The sequence below is a fragment of the Myotis nattereri genome (assembly GCF_964212035.1).
Source record: "Myotis nattereri genome assembly, chromosome: 16".
In the NCBI taxonomy this organism is placed as follows: Eukaryota; Metazoa; Chordata; class Mammalia; order Chiroptera; family Vespertilionidae; genus Myotis; species Myotis nattereri.
Window position 1 is genome coordinate 2,973,722 of NC_138091.1, and position 19,849 is coordinate 2,993,570.

The following is a 19,849-nucleotide window of genomic DNA, read 5'->3' on the forward strand; positions in this document are numbered from 1 at the left end:
ATGCCAAAACGTTTAACAGCCACCATCAAAGACTTAACCTTAGACGCATCCTTTAATGACACTGTCCCTCCTCTATGTCCCCCGGGCAGTGCTTTTCAGCCCAGCGGACCCCAATCAACCATGAGTCAGCACATACAAGACTGAGCCACAGCCCCGGCCCTGGCTGACCACCTGAGGCTCTTCCTGTTCATGTGGTCAAACTCATGTTCTGGATTGATCTGATCTGAACCAGAGTAGAAACTACCAGCTTACTTCCCAGGGCTGGACTGGGGCTGACTGCTTCACACCGTTAACTGATGGTTTTTGCAGTTACCTACTTCCTAGATTGTTTAAGTTCTAATTCCTCATTTAACTGTTATTTAACTTTCTGCACTTAAATTTTTTTAAAATACACTGTCATTTAACCTTGGTAATATTTTGATTCTTTTACTTAAACCTCAAGTACTAATCACAAATGGGGTGCTGGTCTTCTACCTCCTGCTGGTGAGACAGGGATCTACTTAGAGTGGTTCTGTTGGCCCCTGGACCAAAGAGGAAATATTGTGGGGAGAACCAGGCTGCTTGTTATTCTGAGTCCCTTAGATCCCGGTCTTTTTTGTCTGTGGGTCAAGTTGGTTTTCCTCCGGCTGACAAGTTAATATTTGTGTGTGTGTGTGTGTTTTTTTAGTGACTTTCACATTCTTTATTTCCTCTTACAAATTAGCTTTCTACAAATTCTCTGTTGACCTCCTCATGTTAGCTAGCTACTCCCTGGTATTTGGGCGCTTCCTTTCCTTGTCCGGTGGCCACTCCTCACCTCCCTCCCTCTTTTCCGTGCGGTCTGACGCTGCCTCCACGACCAGCCCAACAAATTATTTCCCTCCAGCTCCTCCGCTCCCCCCTTCACCTGGGGCCCTGGCCCTCCCACCAACACACATCCTATTCTCTCTCGTCCTCTGCTTCTCCGCCATCACCCCGCTGCTGACATAAGGCAGAGGGCGCACACACAGACAGCTGCACCTTCTCATCAGTTCTTTACCAGCTTGACCAAAATACTTCTCAAAAGGAAAAAACAATACTCTATTTTTTAAGCTGCTCTTAGTCAGTTTCCTATTCCTTGCAGTTATGCCTTCCTAGCTCACATGGGATTTCATTTTTCTTTTAAAATTTTCTATATACAAAAACCATCACTTTGAAAACAAAAGTATATAATTGACTTATCTTCTAGAGTTCAACCACCCAGCTTCTTCACCTCTGGCCTGAATGGCCATGACCGTCACATCAGCACAGCCTGAGCGGCCCAGGCTGCTCGCGAGGACTTCATCTGCATTGTTACGTGAAGCCCCCAGCTGCCCACGGAACGCTTACCCCTCAGGCTAGCTTCCTCTGCCTCCCAAAGCAGCTGTAGCGCCCGCCGGCTTCCTCTCCACCCGTCCCTCATCTCAAATACCCTGAGCCCTGCACCTGCTCTTCAGCACCGAGAAGGGAAAGAGGAGGGGCAGCGCGCGGGAGACGGGAACGGCCTCGAGGGCCACGTGCCTCACCTTGGTCAGCCTCTGAATGTTCTTCTTGTAGAGAGAGGACAAGCACTGCTTCACCAGCCCCATGTTGTTGTCACGAGTAAACGTTTCGCTGTGCTTGTTCACCAGGTTTCGGAGTTCTGAGGGGTTATTGGTTGAATATACTTGTGCTAACTCGTGGTATGCATTACTAAGAGGCTAAAGGTTTAAAGAGGGAAAATAGATTAAAATGTTAGAGAAGTAAAATTCATTCAGGAAGCAAAACAAAACATGGCACTGTATTTTGAGCAAGTACATCCAATACCCTTTACTGTTACCTAACAAATTATAACCTACCCAACAAATGCTCAGTGAAGACCAAGGATACATTTTCACTATGGAGTAATTTATTATAAAAAAAAAACTTTGTGGTACAGAACAAATAACTGCACAGCAGGCGAAAGCGCACTGCATTTGGTAAAGACACACACATCTGTTTTTCCCCCTATCAGTGGCTCCTTTTTCTATTGGGAAGAAAGAAGGTAGAATTTTCATTATTCTCAACTCTCTCTCACGTCTCATTCACCCACATACACCTCCCAGGTGCCATGGGACAATCGGCTACTTTAGCTAAGAAGGAAGACGGCAAGACGACTGATGATGGCGGAGGACCTAAGGGCTGAGCTGCTTCAGGTATTTTACCTCACACACATTATTCTTGAAAACTGGGCAGAGGTCCAAAACATGTGGTCATGAGCAGAGGCGTAAACGGATTCAAACCTATATTTCTACTTTTGAAGTTTGTGGTCTTTTCAACCAGTTATGACACCATCATAAATAAACTGCTAATGCGTGTGGAATTATGCCACTTTAGAAAACCATTCCTGCCCAGCTAGTGTGTCTCAGTGGTTGAGCGTCAACCCATGAACCAGGAGGTCATGGTTCACTTCCCGGTCAGGCACATGCCTGGGTTGCGGGCTCAAATCCCAGTAGGGGGTGTGCAGGAGGCAGCTGATCAGTGATTCTCTCTCATCACTGATGTTTCTATCGCTTTCTCCCTCCCTCTTCCTCTCTAAAATCAATAAAATCATATTTAAAATAAAATTTAAAAAATCAAAGCATTCCTTCCAAAACAGGGCCACCTAAAGGAACCACGGGAGTTCTCCAAAATGATCTGCGAATGGCAACCCTAACCCTATCCTGCCTCCTTCTTCCATGGGATCTCTTACCCACCTTGCTGCCACCGCCAGCCTGTGACCAGGCAGCCTAGAGCTTGAGAAGCACGACAGGCTCTCAGGTGGAGAGCACGGGCTCTCTTCAAGACCACATAAGCATCTTCTCACCAGGAAGACTTTCAAACTGACACCCTGATCTGACTTTTGTACGGGGACAAACAGGGTAAAACTGTTATTAAAATGACTGTGACCTGCCCTGGCCGGTTTTGCTGTGATCAGGGTCTCGGGTTCGATTCCCAGTCAAGGGCATGTACTTTGGTGGCAGGTTCCCCAGCCCCAGTAGAGGCGCGTGGGAGGCAATCAATCAATGTGTCTTTCACACATCAATATTCATCTCTCTCTCTCTCCCCTTCCTTTGTTCCACTCTTTCTAGAAATCAATGGAAAAAATATCCTTGGGTGAGGATTGTGTTAAAAAAAAAGATTGTCACCTCACAATCTTTTAAATTGTTCCATTTTTTAAAATGTGTTTTTATTGATTTCAGAGAGAAGGGAAAAAGAAAGAGAAACATCGATGATGAATTACTGATCAGTTGCCTCCTGCACACCCCCAACTGGGGATCAAACCTGCAACCTGGGCATGTGCCCTGACCAGGAATCAAACCCTGACCTTCTGGTTCATGGGCTGATGCTCAACCACTGAAACACACCAGCCAGGGCTGTTCAAATTTTTTAAAATCATGAGCATGTATTTCAAAATATTTTTTAAAAGAGTTAATTTATTTTTTAATGTGGTCCCAAAGCTGGGTTCTCAAGGAACACACAAGTTCATGAGCAGAACCATGGTCTTCACACGATCTCCCAGCACATGCCAATTGAGAGCTCAATAAGTCAGCATTGCTTTTCCAGCATTTCACTAAATTGTAATGAAGAAAAAAAAATCAACCCTTATTGGAGCTCAGACATCTACAGCTATAAGTCTGAAAACAGGTTCCTGAGCAACATGCTGCTCCAATCGGTGATCAGAAGGTGTCTGAATAGGAGTGATGTTAGGGGTTCTACCAGAACTGCTGCTCCCAGGCTCCCTGCAGACAGTTAACAAATGTCCGCTAAATTGAAGCTGGTGGGAGAACTAAATCAGTATAAAATAAACTTATACAACCGTGTATCTTTCCATTTCCTTAAGGACTTAAGAAATCAGTTTTATTTTAAAAACTCACCTTAATGAATCTACCCACAATTTGAGATGTATATTTTGGTAGCTGTTGTACTTTTCCAAGTAATATCAAAGAAACTAGAATATACTTTTTATATGATTCCAACATGATATGACTGACCGCCATGGCAGGGGTAGTTATAGCCTGAGCAAGAGAAGAATACTGAATGTGAAGACAGCACACCACAGCAGGGAAGAACAATCAACTACAGGTATCGCTTGAATTATAAAACAATACTTACATTCAATGTCCCATTTTCTGTATAACATCTTTATTGAGATACAATGCACATAACCATTTTCCCTCTTAGAGTATGCGATTCAGTGGTTTTAGTACATTCACCACTACCTAATTCAGAACATTCCATCCCACCACAAAAGGAGCCCCATCTCCACCAGCAGCAACGCCCCATTCTCTCCTCCCCTCGGCCCCAGGCAATCGCTGTTCTATTTATGTTTCTATGGATTAGCCTAATGTGGCATCGTAAATATGTGGCCTTTGTGACTGGCTTCACTGGTGAAGGTTCATCCATGTTGCTGACACCTTATGCCACGTTACGGTTGGGTGACATTCCACTGCACGGGTGTGTGACACTTTGTTTATTCGCTCCTCAGTTGATGGCATTGGGGTGTCTCTACCTTTGGCCACTAAATGATGATGCTCTGAACACTTGAGTACACGCTTTTGTGTGCACATTTGTCTTCATTTCTCTTGGGTATATATTCCTAGGAGTGGAACTGCTGCATCACACGGTAACTCTATGTTTAACATTGGAGGAATTCCCAATTCTTTTTTCAAAGCGACTGTGCCATTTTATAATTCCACTGGCAACTGTGAGGGTTCCAAATCCTCCACACCTCACTAACATTTACCATTACTGGTGTCTTTTTAATGCAGTCACCGTAGCAAGTATGAATTGGTGTCTCAGAATGCTTTTGATCTGTATTTCCTTGATGACTAATGTTGACGGGTATCTTTTCATGTGCTTATTGGTCATTTGTATAACTTTGGAGAAATGTCTATGCAAGTCGATTGTCCATTTAGAAATTTTTGTTTTTACTGTTGATTTATTAAGAGGTCTCTGTATATTCTGGATGAAAGTCCCTTATAAACATGATCTGCAAATATTTCTCCCGTTCTGCGGCTGCCTTTTCACTTTCTCACTTGGATTTGTGAAGGTTAAGAACTGAAAACTATCACACCCAATCAACCCAATATTTCACATCAAAACTCAAACCATTGAGCCTATGAGGCACTTCTTTGAGATTATCTACAGAAACAGTCACCTCAGCACACGAGAATACAAGTATGACCCCCACTGCAACCTGCTTCGCAGTGAAAGAACAGAATCCACTCTCAGTTCTATCCATCGAGGACTAGTCAACTACCTGGGCCAGTCTGTGGCGCACTATGAGGAGATGAAGGTGCTTTCACTTTTTGCTTTATACAATGCTATACTCAATTTTTTTCAATATGTACGTCCTTCTTTTGGAATTTTTTTGAAGCAGTAAAATAATCAGTATCACCTTCTGAAATTAAGGTACTAATACCATCTATAATGGCATACATATTATTAAAATACAGTGGCTTGCCCTATTCGGTTTGGCTCAGTGGACAGAGCGTTGGCCTGCAGACTGAAGGGTCTCAGGTTGATCCCAGTCAAGGGCACATACCTCAGCTGCAGGCTCGAAGGATCCCTGGCCCTAGGAGGCAACCAATGGATGTGTCTCTCTATCCATGTTTCTCTCGCTGTCTCTCCCCCTCCCTTCCACTCTCTATAAAAATCAATGAAAAAAATATCCTCAGGTGAGGACTTACAACAACAACAAAAAACACACAAAGTGGTGTGGAGTAGACTAATACTAAACAATGCTTGTCCTTCGGGTGAATCAGGGAATAACTATATTTTCAGGTAAAAGGCTTCCACCTATAAATATAAAAAGTTTGGCCCTAACCGGTTTGGCTCAGTGGATAGAGTGTCGGCCTGCAAACTGAAGGGTCCCAGATTCGATTCCGGTCAAGGGCATGTACCTTGGGTGCCGGCACATCCCCAGTAGAGGGTGTGCAGGAGGCAGCTGGTCGATGTTTCTCTCTCATCGATGTTTCTAACTTTATCCCTCTCCCTTCCTCTCTGGGAAAAAAAAAAAAGAAAAAGTTTGTTTTTAATATTTTAACTATTTGATGGAAATATTTTTCTAAGAACATTGCGTATCATCTTGATATTTCTAGATCAGTATGCTAATCACTTATACCTGGCTGTACAATGATAATGCAGTCAGTGGCTATGGTGTTTATAATTTTCTGAAGAACTGAATTTTTAAAAAATATACATTTTTATTGATTTCAGAGAGGAAGGGAGAGGGAGAGATAGAAACATCAATGATGAGAATCACTGATCAGCTGGCTGCCTCCTGCAAGCCCCACACTGGGGAATAAGCCTGCAACCCAGGCATGTGCCCTGACTGGGAATCCAACCGAGACCTGGCTCATGGGTCAACCCTCAACCACTGGGCCACAAGGCTGGGCAGAACGGAAATTTTTGACTGTGTACTCTTGGAGAAGATTTTACCTGCCTTCTGGTGACCCTTTCCTAGGTTCTCTTGGTGGTACTTGTCAACCCCCACTCACGGAGACAATGCTCAGTCACAGATGTGTGCGTGTGTATTTAAATGTTAGTATTTCAGCTCCATGGTAAGCTCCTTAAAGGTTTAAATATCCTTTATTATTTTAATATGTGCTATGAATAAAATAAGAACTAACTGACATCTAATAAACATCTTAAAATACTAGAATTAGCCAATACAGGATGGGGCAAAAATATGTTTACAGTTCATGTAGAAGTTAATACAATAATTAATAAGTAATAATACAAGAATAAACTGTTTCGTGTACTCAGAGCTGGACACCTACACTTGCCCCCCTGCACTGCATTCTCCCTCTCAGACTCTAAGGAAACCTCTCCAGACCATTGCACCAAGCTGTGCAGTGTCACACTACATACTCCAGCAGCCATTACAGGCAGACACAGGGGCGGGGATTTTCCACTGTGCATACTTAATATCCTTTGAATTTCAACCATGAGAATATTTTACTTATTACAATAAAACTTAAGACACCACATATGGTTTTAGAACAAGACACTTCACAGATCATCCAGTTCAAACTCTTACCTACGTGCAAAGGAAGCGATGCAGGTGGAGACGTTTACAACGGAAGCCAGATTAGACGGTATCGGTGGCAAAGCCCGGCTCAGACCCCACCAGCAGCGCTCCTCCCTCCACGGCCAATGCCCTTCAACTGAAGGAGCAAACCACCACCATGGGCACCAACCACGTCAAACTAGCCGCCCTCAGGCTGCATGCGGGCCACACGAGTATTTTTGAGGCCCAGCCAATATAATGGTATGTAAGAAACGTTTAAATAAAAATTTTGTAACATAATTTTTACAATATCCTGTTATACATACTTATTAATAATGAACTACAACGTTCGCTAATGACTGATTACTATACATAATCATGTTGCATTCATTTCCCTCACACGCCTTACGTGCAGGCGCACCATTTCTCTCCACTAATGCCAGCAGCAAATATTTTAGCAGCCGATGGCCACGTCATTAGTCTTGTACTGACTTGTTGGGTGTGCGCAACAGGAAGTATTTCACTTTCGGAGAACAAGAAAAATAGGTTTGTGTGACGCTTATTAATTTGTGCAGTTGTTCAGTGTCTGGTAAGTTAATGTTCAAGACAAAACGTTAATTTTTATTAAAATGTTCTATCATTTTATGTTAACGATGACTCATTTATTTCACCCCTTTGTATTCAGCATGTCTCTATCGAAATAAACCTACGTTTCTATGAAAATTGAAGCTTTTATTTTTTTTTGCGGCCACATACACTAACAACTTGTTTATTTGGCCCGTGTTAGCCTGTGAGTTTGACATGCTGGGTCCACATGGTGACTGAGAAGCGGTCTTTGACAGGACCTCCACCTGGTACTGAGCCTGAAATCAATCTGCTCCAGGTGGGCACTCTGACCACACAAGTTCGAAACACCCCTAGAGATGAGGTTACCTGCTCATAAAAGTAGAGCGCTCTTTCGAAGTTCTTCAGCCCGGTACAGATCATGCCCCCGTAATAATAGTAACATAAGAAGTGCTTTGCGTCGTAGGCTCCATTCTCTTTACAAATATCCATCATGTCCACGTCAAGATATGGAAGGGCAGGCTTAAAGCATTTTGCCAGCAAACAAAGCTGTGAAAACATATTTGTATTAAATTGTCACTTTAATTGTACTCTGGCAAGCTTTAGCAGAAGCAGCAGATTCAGACTCCAAAAAGTTCAAGAAAATATTGTTTTACATTTTCACATTTAACTTATTGATTAAAAGGGTCTGCATATCAACATATTACTCTGCTTTCTTAAGCATTCAGAATAAAGTAGCATTTGTTGTTGTTTTTTAAAATATATGTTTTTATTGATTTCAGAGAGGAAGGGAGAGGGAGAGAGATATCAATGATGAGACAATCACTGATCGATGGCCTCCTGCACACCCCCCCATGAGCCAGCAACCTGGGCATGTGCCTGACTGGGAATTGAACCCTGACTTCTGGTTCACAGGTCAACGCTCAACCACTGAGCCACACCAGCAGGGCTAAAATAGCACTTTTTTTTTTTTAATATATTTTATTGGTTTTTTACAGAGAGGAAGGGAGAAGGGTAGAGAGTTAGAAACATCGATGAGAGAGAAACATCGATCAGCTGCCTCTTGCACACTCCCTACTGGGTATGTGCCCGCAACCAAGGTACATGCCCTTGACCAGAATCGAACCCGGGACCCTTGAGTCCGCAGGCTGACGCTCTATCCACTGAGCCAAACCGGTTAGGGCAAAAATAGCACTTCTTTATAAAAGATGAACCAACCATGAGATTCAGTACCCCACAAATGAATTAAAGTTCAGCTAACAATTCACTTAGTAACCATTCTGTTTACAGATGCACAAACTAATCACATAGAAATAGATCAGCATGCTATGATTAAAACTGGAGGTTTTTTTCTTTAATTATACTTTTTCAATTTCTAAATCCTTTACATAAGTGTAAGAAATTGTGCAAGTACATGGCAATGTCCTGTATGTGGGTGATGTGGCACAGGTGTAGACAAGGTACCAACCCCCTGAGCTAGCTGTTCACTTACTACTAGAGCACTTTATGTATTTTATACACCAATCACAAACGTTTCTTAAAAGATAAAACGAAAGAAAAAATGGGAAAAGCACACCTTCATTGAAACTAGAACATGTGATTAAAATAATCCACAAACCATGTTATTCATTAAGGAAATAATCTCAATACCCTATCGGGACTGGTTAAACCCATATTATGAAATACTCTGCAGCTATAAACCACTGATATGGAACCATCTCTAAGATACATTAAGTAGAGCCCTGGCCGGTGTGGCTGTTGGTTGAGAGTTGTCCCATGCTCTGAAAGGTTGCTGGTTCAATTCCTGGTCAAGGCATATACCCGTTAAGGGATCCATCCCAATAGGGGGTGTGCAGGAGGCAGCCTATCGATGTTACCCTCTTACATCGATGTTTTTCTCTCTCTCCTTCTCCCTCTAAAATCAATAATAAAAAACCATATTAAAAAAAAAAAAAAAGATACATTGCCCTAACCGGTTTGGCTCAGTGGCCTGCAGATCAAAGGGTCCTGGGTTTGATTCCGGTCAAGGGCACATACCTTGGTTGTAGGCTCCTCCCCGGCCTGGGCCCTGGTCAGGGCGCGTGCAGGAGGCAACCAATCGATGTGTCTCTTTCACATCGATGTTTCTCTCTGTCTTTCCCTCTCTCTTCCATTCTCCCTAAAAATCAATGGAAAAATATCCTTGGGTGAGAATTAACAAAAACAAAACAAAACAACAAAAAATAGATACATTAAGTAGAAAAAAGCAAGGGGGGAAAAAGCAAAAAGCAATGTACCGTATATACTTATTCATACAAATTATTACAATTTGTATAAACAAAGAGACAGCCTTGGCCAGGTGGCTCAGTTGGTTGGAGCACTAACTCGTACACTGAAAGGCTGCAGGTTCAATTCCCCGTCAGGGCACATACCTAGGTTACAGGTTTGATCCCCGGTTGGGTGTGAATGGGAGACAACCGATCAATGTTTCTCTTACACATCAATGTTTCTCTCTCTCCCTTCCTCTTTCTCTAAAATCAATAAAAACATTTCCTCCGGTGAAGATTAAATAAAAAGAGAGAAAAAATAGACATATTTGCTTGTACATTCATAAAATATCTTTGGAAGGATAAACAAGAAACTGCTAACAATGGCTGCCTTTGGAGAGAGAGGTGGCTGGGAGGCAGGGTGGCAGGGAGATGCATTTTGTCTGCTGGATTTTGAACCATGCACAGTAAAATAAACAAATAACATTTTAAGGTGTAAAGTTACCTGTGTTTATTCTCAGGTTCCAAAATTCCTTAAAAAAGAAAATAACTTGGTATTTTTTAAATGTCACAAGCATTAATTACTCTGTTCTACCAAGCCTACTAGCTGAGCACTGTTCTATAGTTTGTATCCAAAAACTGTTGAAAATTCTCTTTCTATAGATAGAGGTACCTATACATTCCAACTGCTAGGACATATCAGTCTCCACCAAACTGCCTTCATTTATCCAATCTGATGTTGAGCAAACCTACCACCAACCTTCCATCCCCGACCCGGTCTAACACTGCTGCTTACCTGGCAGAGATCGGCATGTACTGAGGTCAACTGGTTTGTGTTCATCTGCATCTTGTCTATGGCTTGCTTGAGGATGCCAATTCCTCGCAGGGGCTGTCAGAAATGACATCTTTCAGATAAGTTCTCAGAGATGGCAGCACATGGATCTTAGGTTGTCACTTACAAATAAAAAATCACACTAATTGACAGGCTCCTTGAATGACAACATGAGGTTTCCGTACTCTTTCAGGACTGTCCCAATTCAGTCAGAAAATGTTTCCTTACGCTGGTTCTTGTGCTATTTAGAGTAATCCAGCACCATTTTTAAAACCATAGAGCCTTTTTTACAATGAAGATAAATAATCAAAAGCAACATTACTTTCTCAACAGTTCATTATATTTACATCTAAACAAACAAATCATTTAAAACAGATGCCAGCCTACGCTTAGTAAACGTAACTGTGTTCAAGGACGCTGACATTTTCTCCTCGGGTCGCTGGGCATCACCTGGAAACGTTCTCCAACATCATCTCTTACCGGGTAATAAATTACGCCCGAAGCTGAGACGGCCAGTGATAAGGGGGCCTTTCCTGCCCTGATTATAACTAACAAGGCTGAGCTTCCAGGGAGGCACAGCCAGTTTCTGGACAGGAGCTGTGACTCAAGTGCTGAGTGACTGTAAAGGGTTTTCCAGTAAAGGCTGCTGGCAGTTTTTAACCCTCTCTTTCAAACCACCACGTACTCAGTCCTCCTACAAATACCAACCGCTTATTTCTGTTTCAGTCTCCTTCAAACAACTAGCCTTGAAGTTCAATTTCAAATAAAAGAGAAACACCTAAATTATAACTTGTGTCAATATCACAAAATTAAAGAAAGACCAAAGAACTGTTCCAGATTAAAGGAAATAAAAGTTGTGTGACAATGTAGCACAACCCACGAACTGCAATTTTCTTTTGTTATAAATAAATTAATAAAGAACTGGCAAAATGGGAGTAAGGTCAGTATATTTGTTAAAGAATGATATCAATGTTCATCTCCTGATGCTGATCTTCGTATTGTGGTTATATAAGACAATGTCCTATATTTTAGGCAACACTCAAGGGCCATCCTATCTGCAATTTACTTTCCAATGGCTCAGGAAAAAAGAGAGAGAAAAGGATAAGCAACTGTGGGAAGATATTAATATCTGGAGAATCTGGGTGCATGGTATATGGGAATTGTTTACATTATTCTTGCAACTCTTTATAAAGCTAAAATTATGTTACAATTAAAAGTTTTAGCAAACAAAACCCAGCATATTATCACGCAAAGGACACTAGAATGGGAGCTCCAAAACCATTACCACTGGCTGCAGCCTCAGAGGCTGGCCTCCCCGCACTGGAGTCTACACCTGCGGAGGGACTAGCTGTCCTTACCGCAAACGCTATGAGTACTTGAAGCGACCACCTACATCTAAGTGGTAGGACTCTTAGTACTAACCTGGAACCTTAACAAATTAATTATTGTCTAAGTTAGATATCTATCTATCTATCTATCTATCTAAAAGCCTAAGTGACCGTTTGCTATGACACGCACTGATCACCAGAGGGCAGAGGCATAACGCACAGGCATGGAAACATAGAACAGACTTATGAATCTCAGAGGGAAAGGGGGAAGGGGGGAGGACAGGAAGAGATTAACCAAAGATCTTATATGCATACTAGAGGCCCGGTGCATGCACGGGTGGGGTCCCTGGGCCTGGCCTGAGGGGATCGAGCTGAAACCAGCAGTCTGACATCCCCCAAGGGGTCCCAGATTGCGAGAGGGCACGGCCAGGCCGAGGGACCCCACCTAGTATGTTATAACAGAACTACAAACACTTGGATAACATTGCTTACCTGTTTTCTTTCCATAAGGGCGTTTGTTAGCTGATGGCAAAGCCCAGCAACTAGATACAATAACAAAATATTAAAAATATAAATGACTAGACAGGCAAAATACATTCAATGGAAAATAGCAAAATGCAGTTTGGCTTACACGTGTCTGTTGCATATCGAATGTGCTCCCCGTTACAAGTACTGATAAAAAGCTGAACCTGTGAGAATAATGTTTCGAAGTCAGGAACACTGGGCATAGAAAACTTCACAAATCTGGAATAAAGGGAAAAAATCAATTTATCTTGATATTTCATGGGGTAAAAATGTAGAAGCAACTGAGGTCAGAAATCCATCCTATCTCCAATGCTCTGTGAATTAAATGTGTCTCAGTATTTTTAAAAATTAAGAAACAGGATCTATGAGATTTTCCCGGCCTGTTTTTTTTGTTTGTTTGTTTGCACAATCAAGACACAACATAGATTTTTAAAAAAAGAAAGAAAAATATGCTTAGAAAAGAACAGCTTTTAAAAAGAAAAATTCCAGCCCTAGCCGGTTTGGCTCAGTGGATAGAGTGTTGGCCTGTGGACTGAAGGGTCCCAGGTTTGATTCCGTCAAGGGCACATGCCCGGGTTGTGGGCTCGATCCCCAGTGGGGGCCTTGCAGAAGGCAGCCAATCCATGATTCTCTCTCATCATGGATGTTTCTCTCTCCCTCTTCCTTCCTCTCTGAAATCAATGAAAAATATTTTTTTTTAAAAAAAGAAAAATTCCATTAAATGGGGCTAAATATCAAGTCTTCCTACTATTTGTGAAGGAACTCAGTATAAACTTATAACCAAAAGTTTAAGAAAATATTTTTCTTTTCAGTTCCAATGTGGTCAGGACTATTGACTCATTTTAAAAGCCAGCTGTTGCCTTTCCTGCCCTGAAGAGCGGACAAGGAAGCAGAGCTGTGGACCACAGAAGGCTACGGCCAGGATGGGCGACGCTGGGGTCCCTCTGGGAGAAAGCACTCGCTGAGGAGCAGGACGGGAAGAACTGGAGGTGCTGGGAAGAGGGAGGGCTCAGCTGATCCATCCTGACGCCCTTGGCAGACGGTGCCTTACAACTGCCCACGATGAACATTCTGGTGGGGGGCAGGGGGCAGAGACGGAAGGTTCGAAGATAGGTTTGGGGAAGAAATCACATAAGCTACCACCACTAAGGCACTGCTTACAAGTAAACTTCAAGCTCTTCTTTTTAGTAAAAAAATGAACTGTTGAAACTAATTTCAAGAAAAGTGAAATGGATAGTTTTGCCTATTCACAATTTCTCTAAAATCTTTCAATTTGTACTTCTATCCAGTTCAGTATTACTTGACTTAACATTATCTGTCACTGTACTTCCTTCCCCATTATCAAGTATGTCTGAATCAATTTCATCAGGGCTTTACAGTAAATTAATAAGGCATTGTCATTTCCATTTTATAAATAAAAACATGAAACTTGGGACGCCATACCTAATAATGAAAGAACATAATTCAAATCCGGGGTACTCAGAAACAAGGCCAGGCAGGTTTTCTTTTACTTAAATACAAGAAGAAACTGTTTTGTGTACTCACAACTGTAGCCCTACTTTTGCCCACCCCGTACATACATGTGAATTTGTGCGTATAAAACATGCATGCTAAAAAGGGGGGGAAGCCCCAATGAATAAAAAAGGTATAGCATGCACGCTGTCCTTTTAATCGGCGAACACAGACAGTGGAAGCCTTTCCTAGCCTGCGCATCCCACAGAGCTTTCTGCAAAAATGTGGGTAGTGCAACTGAGGAACTGAATCTTTAACTTTTTAAAACTAATTTACATAGATGTGGCTAGTGGCTACTGCACTGCAGAGCAAAGCGCTAGACCAGGGGTGGGGCCCATGAAATCATTTGGTCTGGCCCTGCCAAGGCATTAGGGATGAGTTAAATGTCTGACCAAATACAGCAGGCTAGTTTTTAAGTTGATAATTTTGTATGGCCCGCAAATGTTATAAATATCCAAATAGCCCTTGGCAGAAAAAAGGATCGCCTCTCCACCCCTGCTCTAGACCCTTTCATCCTGAATTTTTTCTCTAAACTCTATTCTTGACCCTACCTTTGTCTCAGGAATCCCAGTCCAAGTAAAGCCAGACCCTCGCTCTTAGTTCTTCTCAGTTTATTTATATTATTACAACTTTCACGACAACTTTAACTTCCCAATACTAAAACATCAAGAGAAAAATAATTCTACTGTAAGGCACCAAGAGTTACAAGGAACCCAATTAAAACAGGTCTATTTAACTTGATCTCAAACAGCTTAAACCTGTTAGCTGATGTGGCTCAGTGGCTGAGCGTCAACCTATGAACCAGGAGGCCATGGTTAGATTCCTGGTCAGGGCACATGTCCAGGTTGCGGGCTGGATCTTGGTGGGGAGTGTGCAGGAGGCAGCCGATCAATGATTCTCTCTCATCATTAATGTTTCTCCCCCTCTCTGAAATCAGTAAAAATATATATTTAATAAAAAGTTGAAGAGAATTCAAAGCAATGTTGCTTCTGGGCATTGGTGACTGCACTCAGCACACACCGCCCTGCCATGCTTCATCACTCCTCCCACTTTATTCCACGCGAGGAAATGTGGGCGATCCAAGGGACTACATACATAAAGCATTCAGATAAATACAAACTCTAGTGCCCACAAGTGAGATGGCCATTCATTTTTAAAATAAATTTCAAAATGTGTATAAATATAAACAAGAGTTAAAAACGATTAGTAGGGATAAGTGAAACGTAACTACGATGACATGACGCTAGTTGTGCGAAAGAGCTCCATGTTGTTTACATGGCTTACTTCCTGCACCAAAAAAAAGAGTCAGACAGTGCACAGAGTTCCGATTCAGAAAGCACAAAACCATCAGAGAAGATGGCCCTTACAGAACAGCAAGGACGCCCAAGGAGTGCTCCTGTACATCCAGAGCCCCAAGCACGGTGTCCAGATGGGATAAGTTCTTTGCAAGGAGTTCCCCGCTCTTGTTGATCAGCTCACAAAGCTGAGTCATCTGCCCTGAAAAACAGGAATAACACTGTGTCACTCAGTTACAGTACTAACCAAACCAAAGGTAGGACAACCAGACTTCATACCCCAGAGCAGAAATACCTGAAGATTATTCCTTGTATCGCCTTCATTTCAGATGAGGGCCGAGAAGGGCCAGAGGAGTGAAATGAACTAGACGCCCACATCCCTCTGCCCCCTGAAAGTTTCTCCATTCCCTCCATTCCTTCCTCTGGCTCCCAAGCCAGGAAAGTACACACACCATCACTACCACTCCCTGCTCCCTCTCTGTATCCAAATGTCAGTCACCAAAGACGATTTCCTTTTACTTCCTTTCGCTGTCCCCTGACTTAATTCATATCCTTATTTCTTATCTGAACTACATCATAACCCTTCTCAATGCCCACTCGTTCCTCCAGCCCATCTTCCACACCGGCACCTGTGCGGTCTTTCTAAATGAAAAATTCAACCAAATCACCCCAGTGGTTTTAAGACGTCCACGTTCTTCAGCCCAGTGACTGGTCTGTGCCTCCCCAGCCCTGTGTCCTGCTACTTCCCTTCACACACCTCGTCTTGGTCATGACAAGCTCAAAAGTCAATCGACACTCCCTGTCCTCTCACCTTTGTGCCCCTACACCTGCTTTTCTCCGCGCTGAGCATTCCTCCCTTCACGCTTCTCCCCCATGTCCTCCTCTACCTGCCTCACACTCTGCTCTACAGTCTGCCTGGTCTTCCCGGGACCCTCAGCCACCCTGCTTTCCCGAGGCTAACTTGGTTGGCTATCTGTCCGCTCCCCATCACCTGAGAGTAGGTAATTCAGCATAAACTCAGGTGAAGAGAGTCCCTTCTCCAGCTTAATAACAGTTTTTATGCAGCCAATCAATCAACAAGCAGCTTGATGAATCTAAGGCCCATTTTTCTTTCTCTTATATCACAATGTTATAATAAAAGTATAGAATCTAATTAGGCCCAAATTGTTACTCTGAACTAGCTTACCAATTTTAACAGGTTATTCTAATAACAGACATACCATAGATACTCTCAAACCTCACTAGCTGTCTTTCCATGATCTATTAGGTATCATTTTTCAAGACAATAATACAAGTTGAACTGGGAAAGACCGACTCACTATCACTTTATTAAAGACCTCATGGTCTGTATGAATACGCAGCATCATCTTCCAGTTAAATGATCGCCCCCTCTTAAACCCACTACTTGAAATAAGTTTACAATGATTTGAAACACCCAGAAATTAGCATTTCAGCCCATTAAATAATCAATGCCGAGCTGAGACTTAAAGGCTGGGCCATTATGAAATCATGAGAGTCAACTACTGCCGGGGAGAGTCCCCAGTAAGTGTAAGTGTCACTGACATGAGCCCTTAGAGATGTGGCAGTGAAATTTCCTCTGTCCCTTCATTTAAGCTCCATGTTAAGAAGTTCTCAACGAGAGCAGAGAAAGCAGACCCTCATCCACGCGCACTGGTGCACGCGGGGCGGTGCACGCGCGGAGGGCAGCAGCGGCGGCGGCCTCCGTCCCGTCTCCGCCGGCAGGCTGCTCCTGAGCGGCGCCGTGCAGGGCATGCGGGCAGAGCTTCCGGTGAGCGATGCCGCTGGAGGCTCCACGGCCAGAGGAAGGCAGTGGCCTGGACACGAAGTGAACGAGGCAGGCTCCCAACCCAACCTTCTACGCGCTGCGGCCCCGAAAACAGAAACGGAGTGTCCGCGCCCTAATGAATGGCGGTGTCTTCATTCCCAGACTCGAGGCCTGCGCCTCAGCTGCGAGCCGAACGTCTATAAACACAGGGGACGGGAGACAGAAGCCCCGCGCTCGGCCCTCTCCCTGTTGCACAGGGGGCCTTCCGGCAGCAGCGGGCGGAGGGAAGTGGGGAGACTGGCCCCGAAGGGGACTTGCCCGCGGCCACGCGGCCCCGAACTTACACCCCACGGCCGCCCCACGAGCACTAGTGACTGCGCCCCTGGACGGGCGCCTTCCCTCGCTCCTCTCGGCCCTGCCACCCCGTGGGATGCGGACTGACTTTATCTACAGATGAAGACACGGGAGGGTGACAGGGGCCTTCCAGCCAGCAGCGAACTACTTAATTCAGAGCCCAGGGTCCACCGTGATGAGATGAATGAACCCGAAAGCACGAAGATTAATTCGTCCGGCCTCCGCAGGGCGAACACGGGCGCGGGGGCTCGGGGCGCCGGCCGGCCGCGGGCCTGCAGCCCGGGCTCCCAGGACGGGCTCCCCGGGCGCCAGGGCACCAATCACCGCGGGCGAGCGAGGCTGCCGGGGCCAACGGGCGCCCGCGCAGGCGGCCAACGGAAGTCACCGCCCCCAAGTGTCAAGCGCAGCGCCGGGTGGAAGGGGCGTCCGAGGGTGCGGGCGGGGGAGCGGGAGGTCCCGGAGGCCCCGGGCCGGGAGGACGGGAGGCCGGGAGCCCAGCGCGCGAGGGGCGGCTCCCGCTCGGCCGCGCCGATCCCGTCCGGGCCTACGCGCCGCAGCCTCGAGCCCTGCCCCGGGCCCCGGCTCGGACGAGCGGCGGGGGCTGCGGGGCCGCCGGGCCTCACCTTGCGCCGAGAGCTGCCGGACACTGTTGACGAACTGCTCCAGGGCCGAGGCCATGTTCCCCCGGGCTCCGAGGAGCGAGCGGCCCGCGCGGGAAGGAGCCTCGCTCTGGGGTGGGCGCCGGGAGCCGCCGGAAGGCCAGGCAGCGGCCACGTCACTTCCGCAGCTCAAGCCCCGCGAGATCTCGGCCTGGGAACCAGTGACTGTTTCCTTGGAAACGGTCCTGCGTCCTGCTGCTCGCGGAGCTGGGGGGGGAGGGAGTGGGGGTGAGCTCTTCTCCTCTCCTCTCGGTGCTCGCCGGGGAACCCCCTCCTGTGTAAGGGGCGGTGGTCGGCGGAAGGCGCTAGCCCGCCATCCCCGGCGCCGGCATCGCGCTGGGCGGCGGAGTGGCCGCTCTCCCCGAGCCTTCCCGTGCGGAGAGCGGGCGCCGCCGCGGGGCGCACCCCCGCCCCCAGCAGCGCCGTGGCTGTGCGGTGGTGGGACGTGCTGTGCTGTCTTGCCTCCCTCTCCCGTGAAGTTCTGACAGTGACCTCGCCACCTAAAACACTTTCAGAATCATGTTCATTCACGATACCTGTTGAGGCGCTTAGCTTCCAGCCGGGCCTGGGAAGTTAAGGACAGAGCGACCCCGGCGTGGTAGCCATAGCTATTGATTGACGATGGAAGACTATACCAAAATAGAGAAAATTGGGGACGTACGGTACCTATGGAGTTGTGTGTAAGGGTAGACACAAAACTACAGGTCAAACAGTAGCCATGAAGAAAATCAGACTAGAAAGTGAAGAGGAAGGGGTTCCTAGTACAGCAATTCGGGAAATTTCTCTGTTAAAAGAACTTCGTCACCCAAATATAGTCAGTCTTCAAGATGTGCTCATGCAAGATTCCAGGTTATAGCGCACCTTTGCATACCTTTCCATGGATCTAAAGAAATACTTGGATTCTATCCCTCCTGGTCAGTTCATGGATTCTGCACCTGTTAAGAGTTATTTGTACCAAATCCTACAAGGGATTGTGTTTTGTCACTCTAGAAGAGTCCTAGAGACTCAAAACCTCAAAATCTATTGATTGATGACAAAGGTACAATTAAACTGGCTGATTTGGGCCTTGCCAGAGCGTTTGGAATACCTACGAGGGGTGGTCACACTAATAGCTCTCCAGAAGCGTTGCTGGGGTCAGCTCGCTATCCGACTCCAGTTGACGTTTGGAGTATAGGCACCGTATCTGCAGAATTAGCAACTAAGAAACCGCTTTCCCAGGGGGATTCAGGAATTGATCAACGCTTCAGAATTTTCAGAGCCTTGGGTAGCCCCAACAATGATGTGTGGCCAGACGTGGAGTCTTTACAGGCCATTAAGACTACATTCCCCAGGGGAAACCAGGAAGCCTGTCCTCCCATGTCAAAAACTTGGATGAAGATGCTTGGATCTTCTCTCGGAAATGTTAGTATATGATCCTGTCAAATGAATTTTGGGAAAAGTGGCACTGATTCATCCATATTTTAGTGATTTGGGCAATCAGATTAAGAAGATGTAGCTTTCTGATGAAAGTTTCCACATTTTGTATCAAGAACAGATATATTTTTACTGTCAACTCTATTTTTGTCTTCTTTGTTGTAAAACTTAAGCTATACTTCATCTTCTAACTTAAAAGTTGTAACTTAAAAATGTAAATATTATTCTATATGAATTTTAATATAATTCTGTATATGTTTGCAGATCTCACTGTAATAACTACTTCTTACTATAATAAAACTTATGTATAAATCTAATATATATAT

The 19,849-nt window shown here is 44.9% G+C and overlaps 1 protein-coding gene and 1 pseudogene across 3 annotated transcripts in view; one reads left to right on the forward strand and one right to left on the reverse strand.

The window, feature by feature from the left end:
- The window catches only part of COPS3 (COP9 signalosome subunit 3), a 28,404-nt gene extending 9,825 nt beyond the window's left edge, over positions 1-18,579 (reverse strand). Inside the window, exons 1-8 of one of the 2 annotated variants that reach the window (XM_081110754.1) lie at positions 18,075-18,579; positions 15,384-15,513; positions 12,611-12,723; positions 12,472-12,521; positions 10,616-10,708; positions 7,943-8,122; positions 3,873-4,013; positions 1,524-1,697 (exon numbers count right to left, since the gene is read on the reverse strand). In XM_081110754.1, coding sequence (XP_080966880.1) covers positions 1,524-1,697; positions 3,873-4,013; positions 7,943-8,122; positions 10,616-10,708; positions 12,472-12,521; positions 12,611-12,723; positions 15,384-15,513; positions 18,075-18,129 — 936 coding nt within the window. In that variant the 5' untranslated portion in view covers positions 18,130-18,579. Of the gene's footprint in view, positions 1-1,523; positions 1,698-3,872; positions 4,014-7,942; positions 8,123-10,615; positions 10,709-12,471; positions 12,522-12,610; positions 12,724-15,383; positions 15,514-15,606; positions 16,297-18,074 lie in introns of those variants that run through there. The other variant, XM_081110755.1, reaches the window with a different exon arrangement.
- Positions 18,580-18,731: 152 nt separating this feature from the next.
- On the forward strand, positions 18,732-19,605 carry LOC308532530 (cyclin-dependent kinase 1-like; annotated as a pseudogene). The gene is made up of 2 exons: positions 18,732-19,061; positions 19,223-19,605. The product of its transcript is annotated as a cyclin-dependent kinase 1-like (transcript).
- The last annotated feature ends 244 nt before the right edge of the window (positions 19,606-19,849 follow it).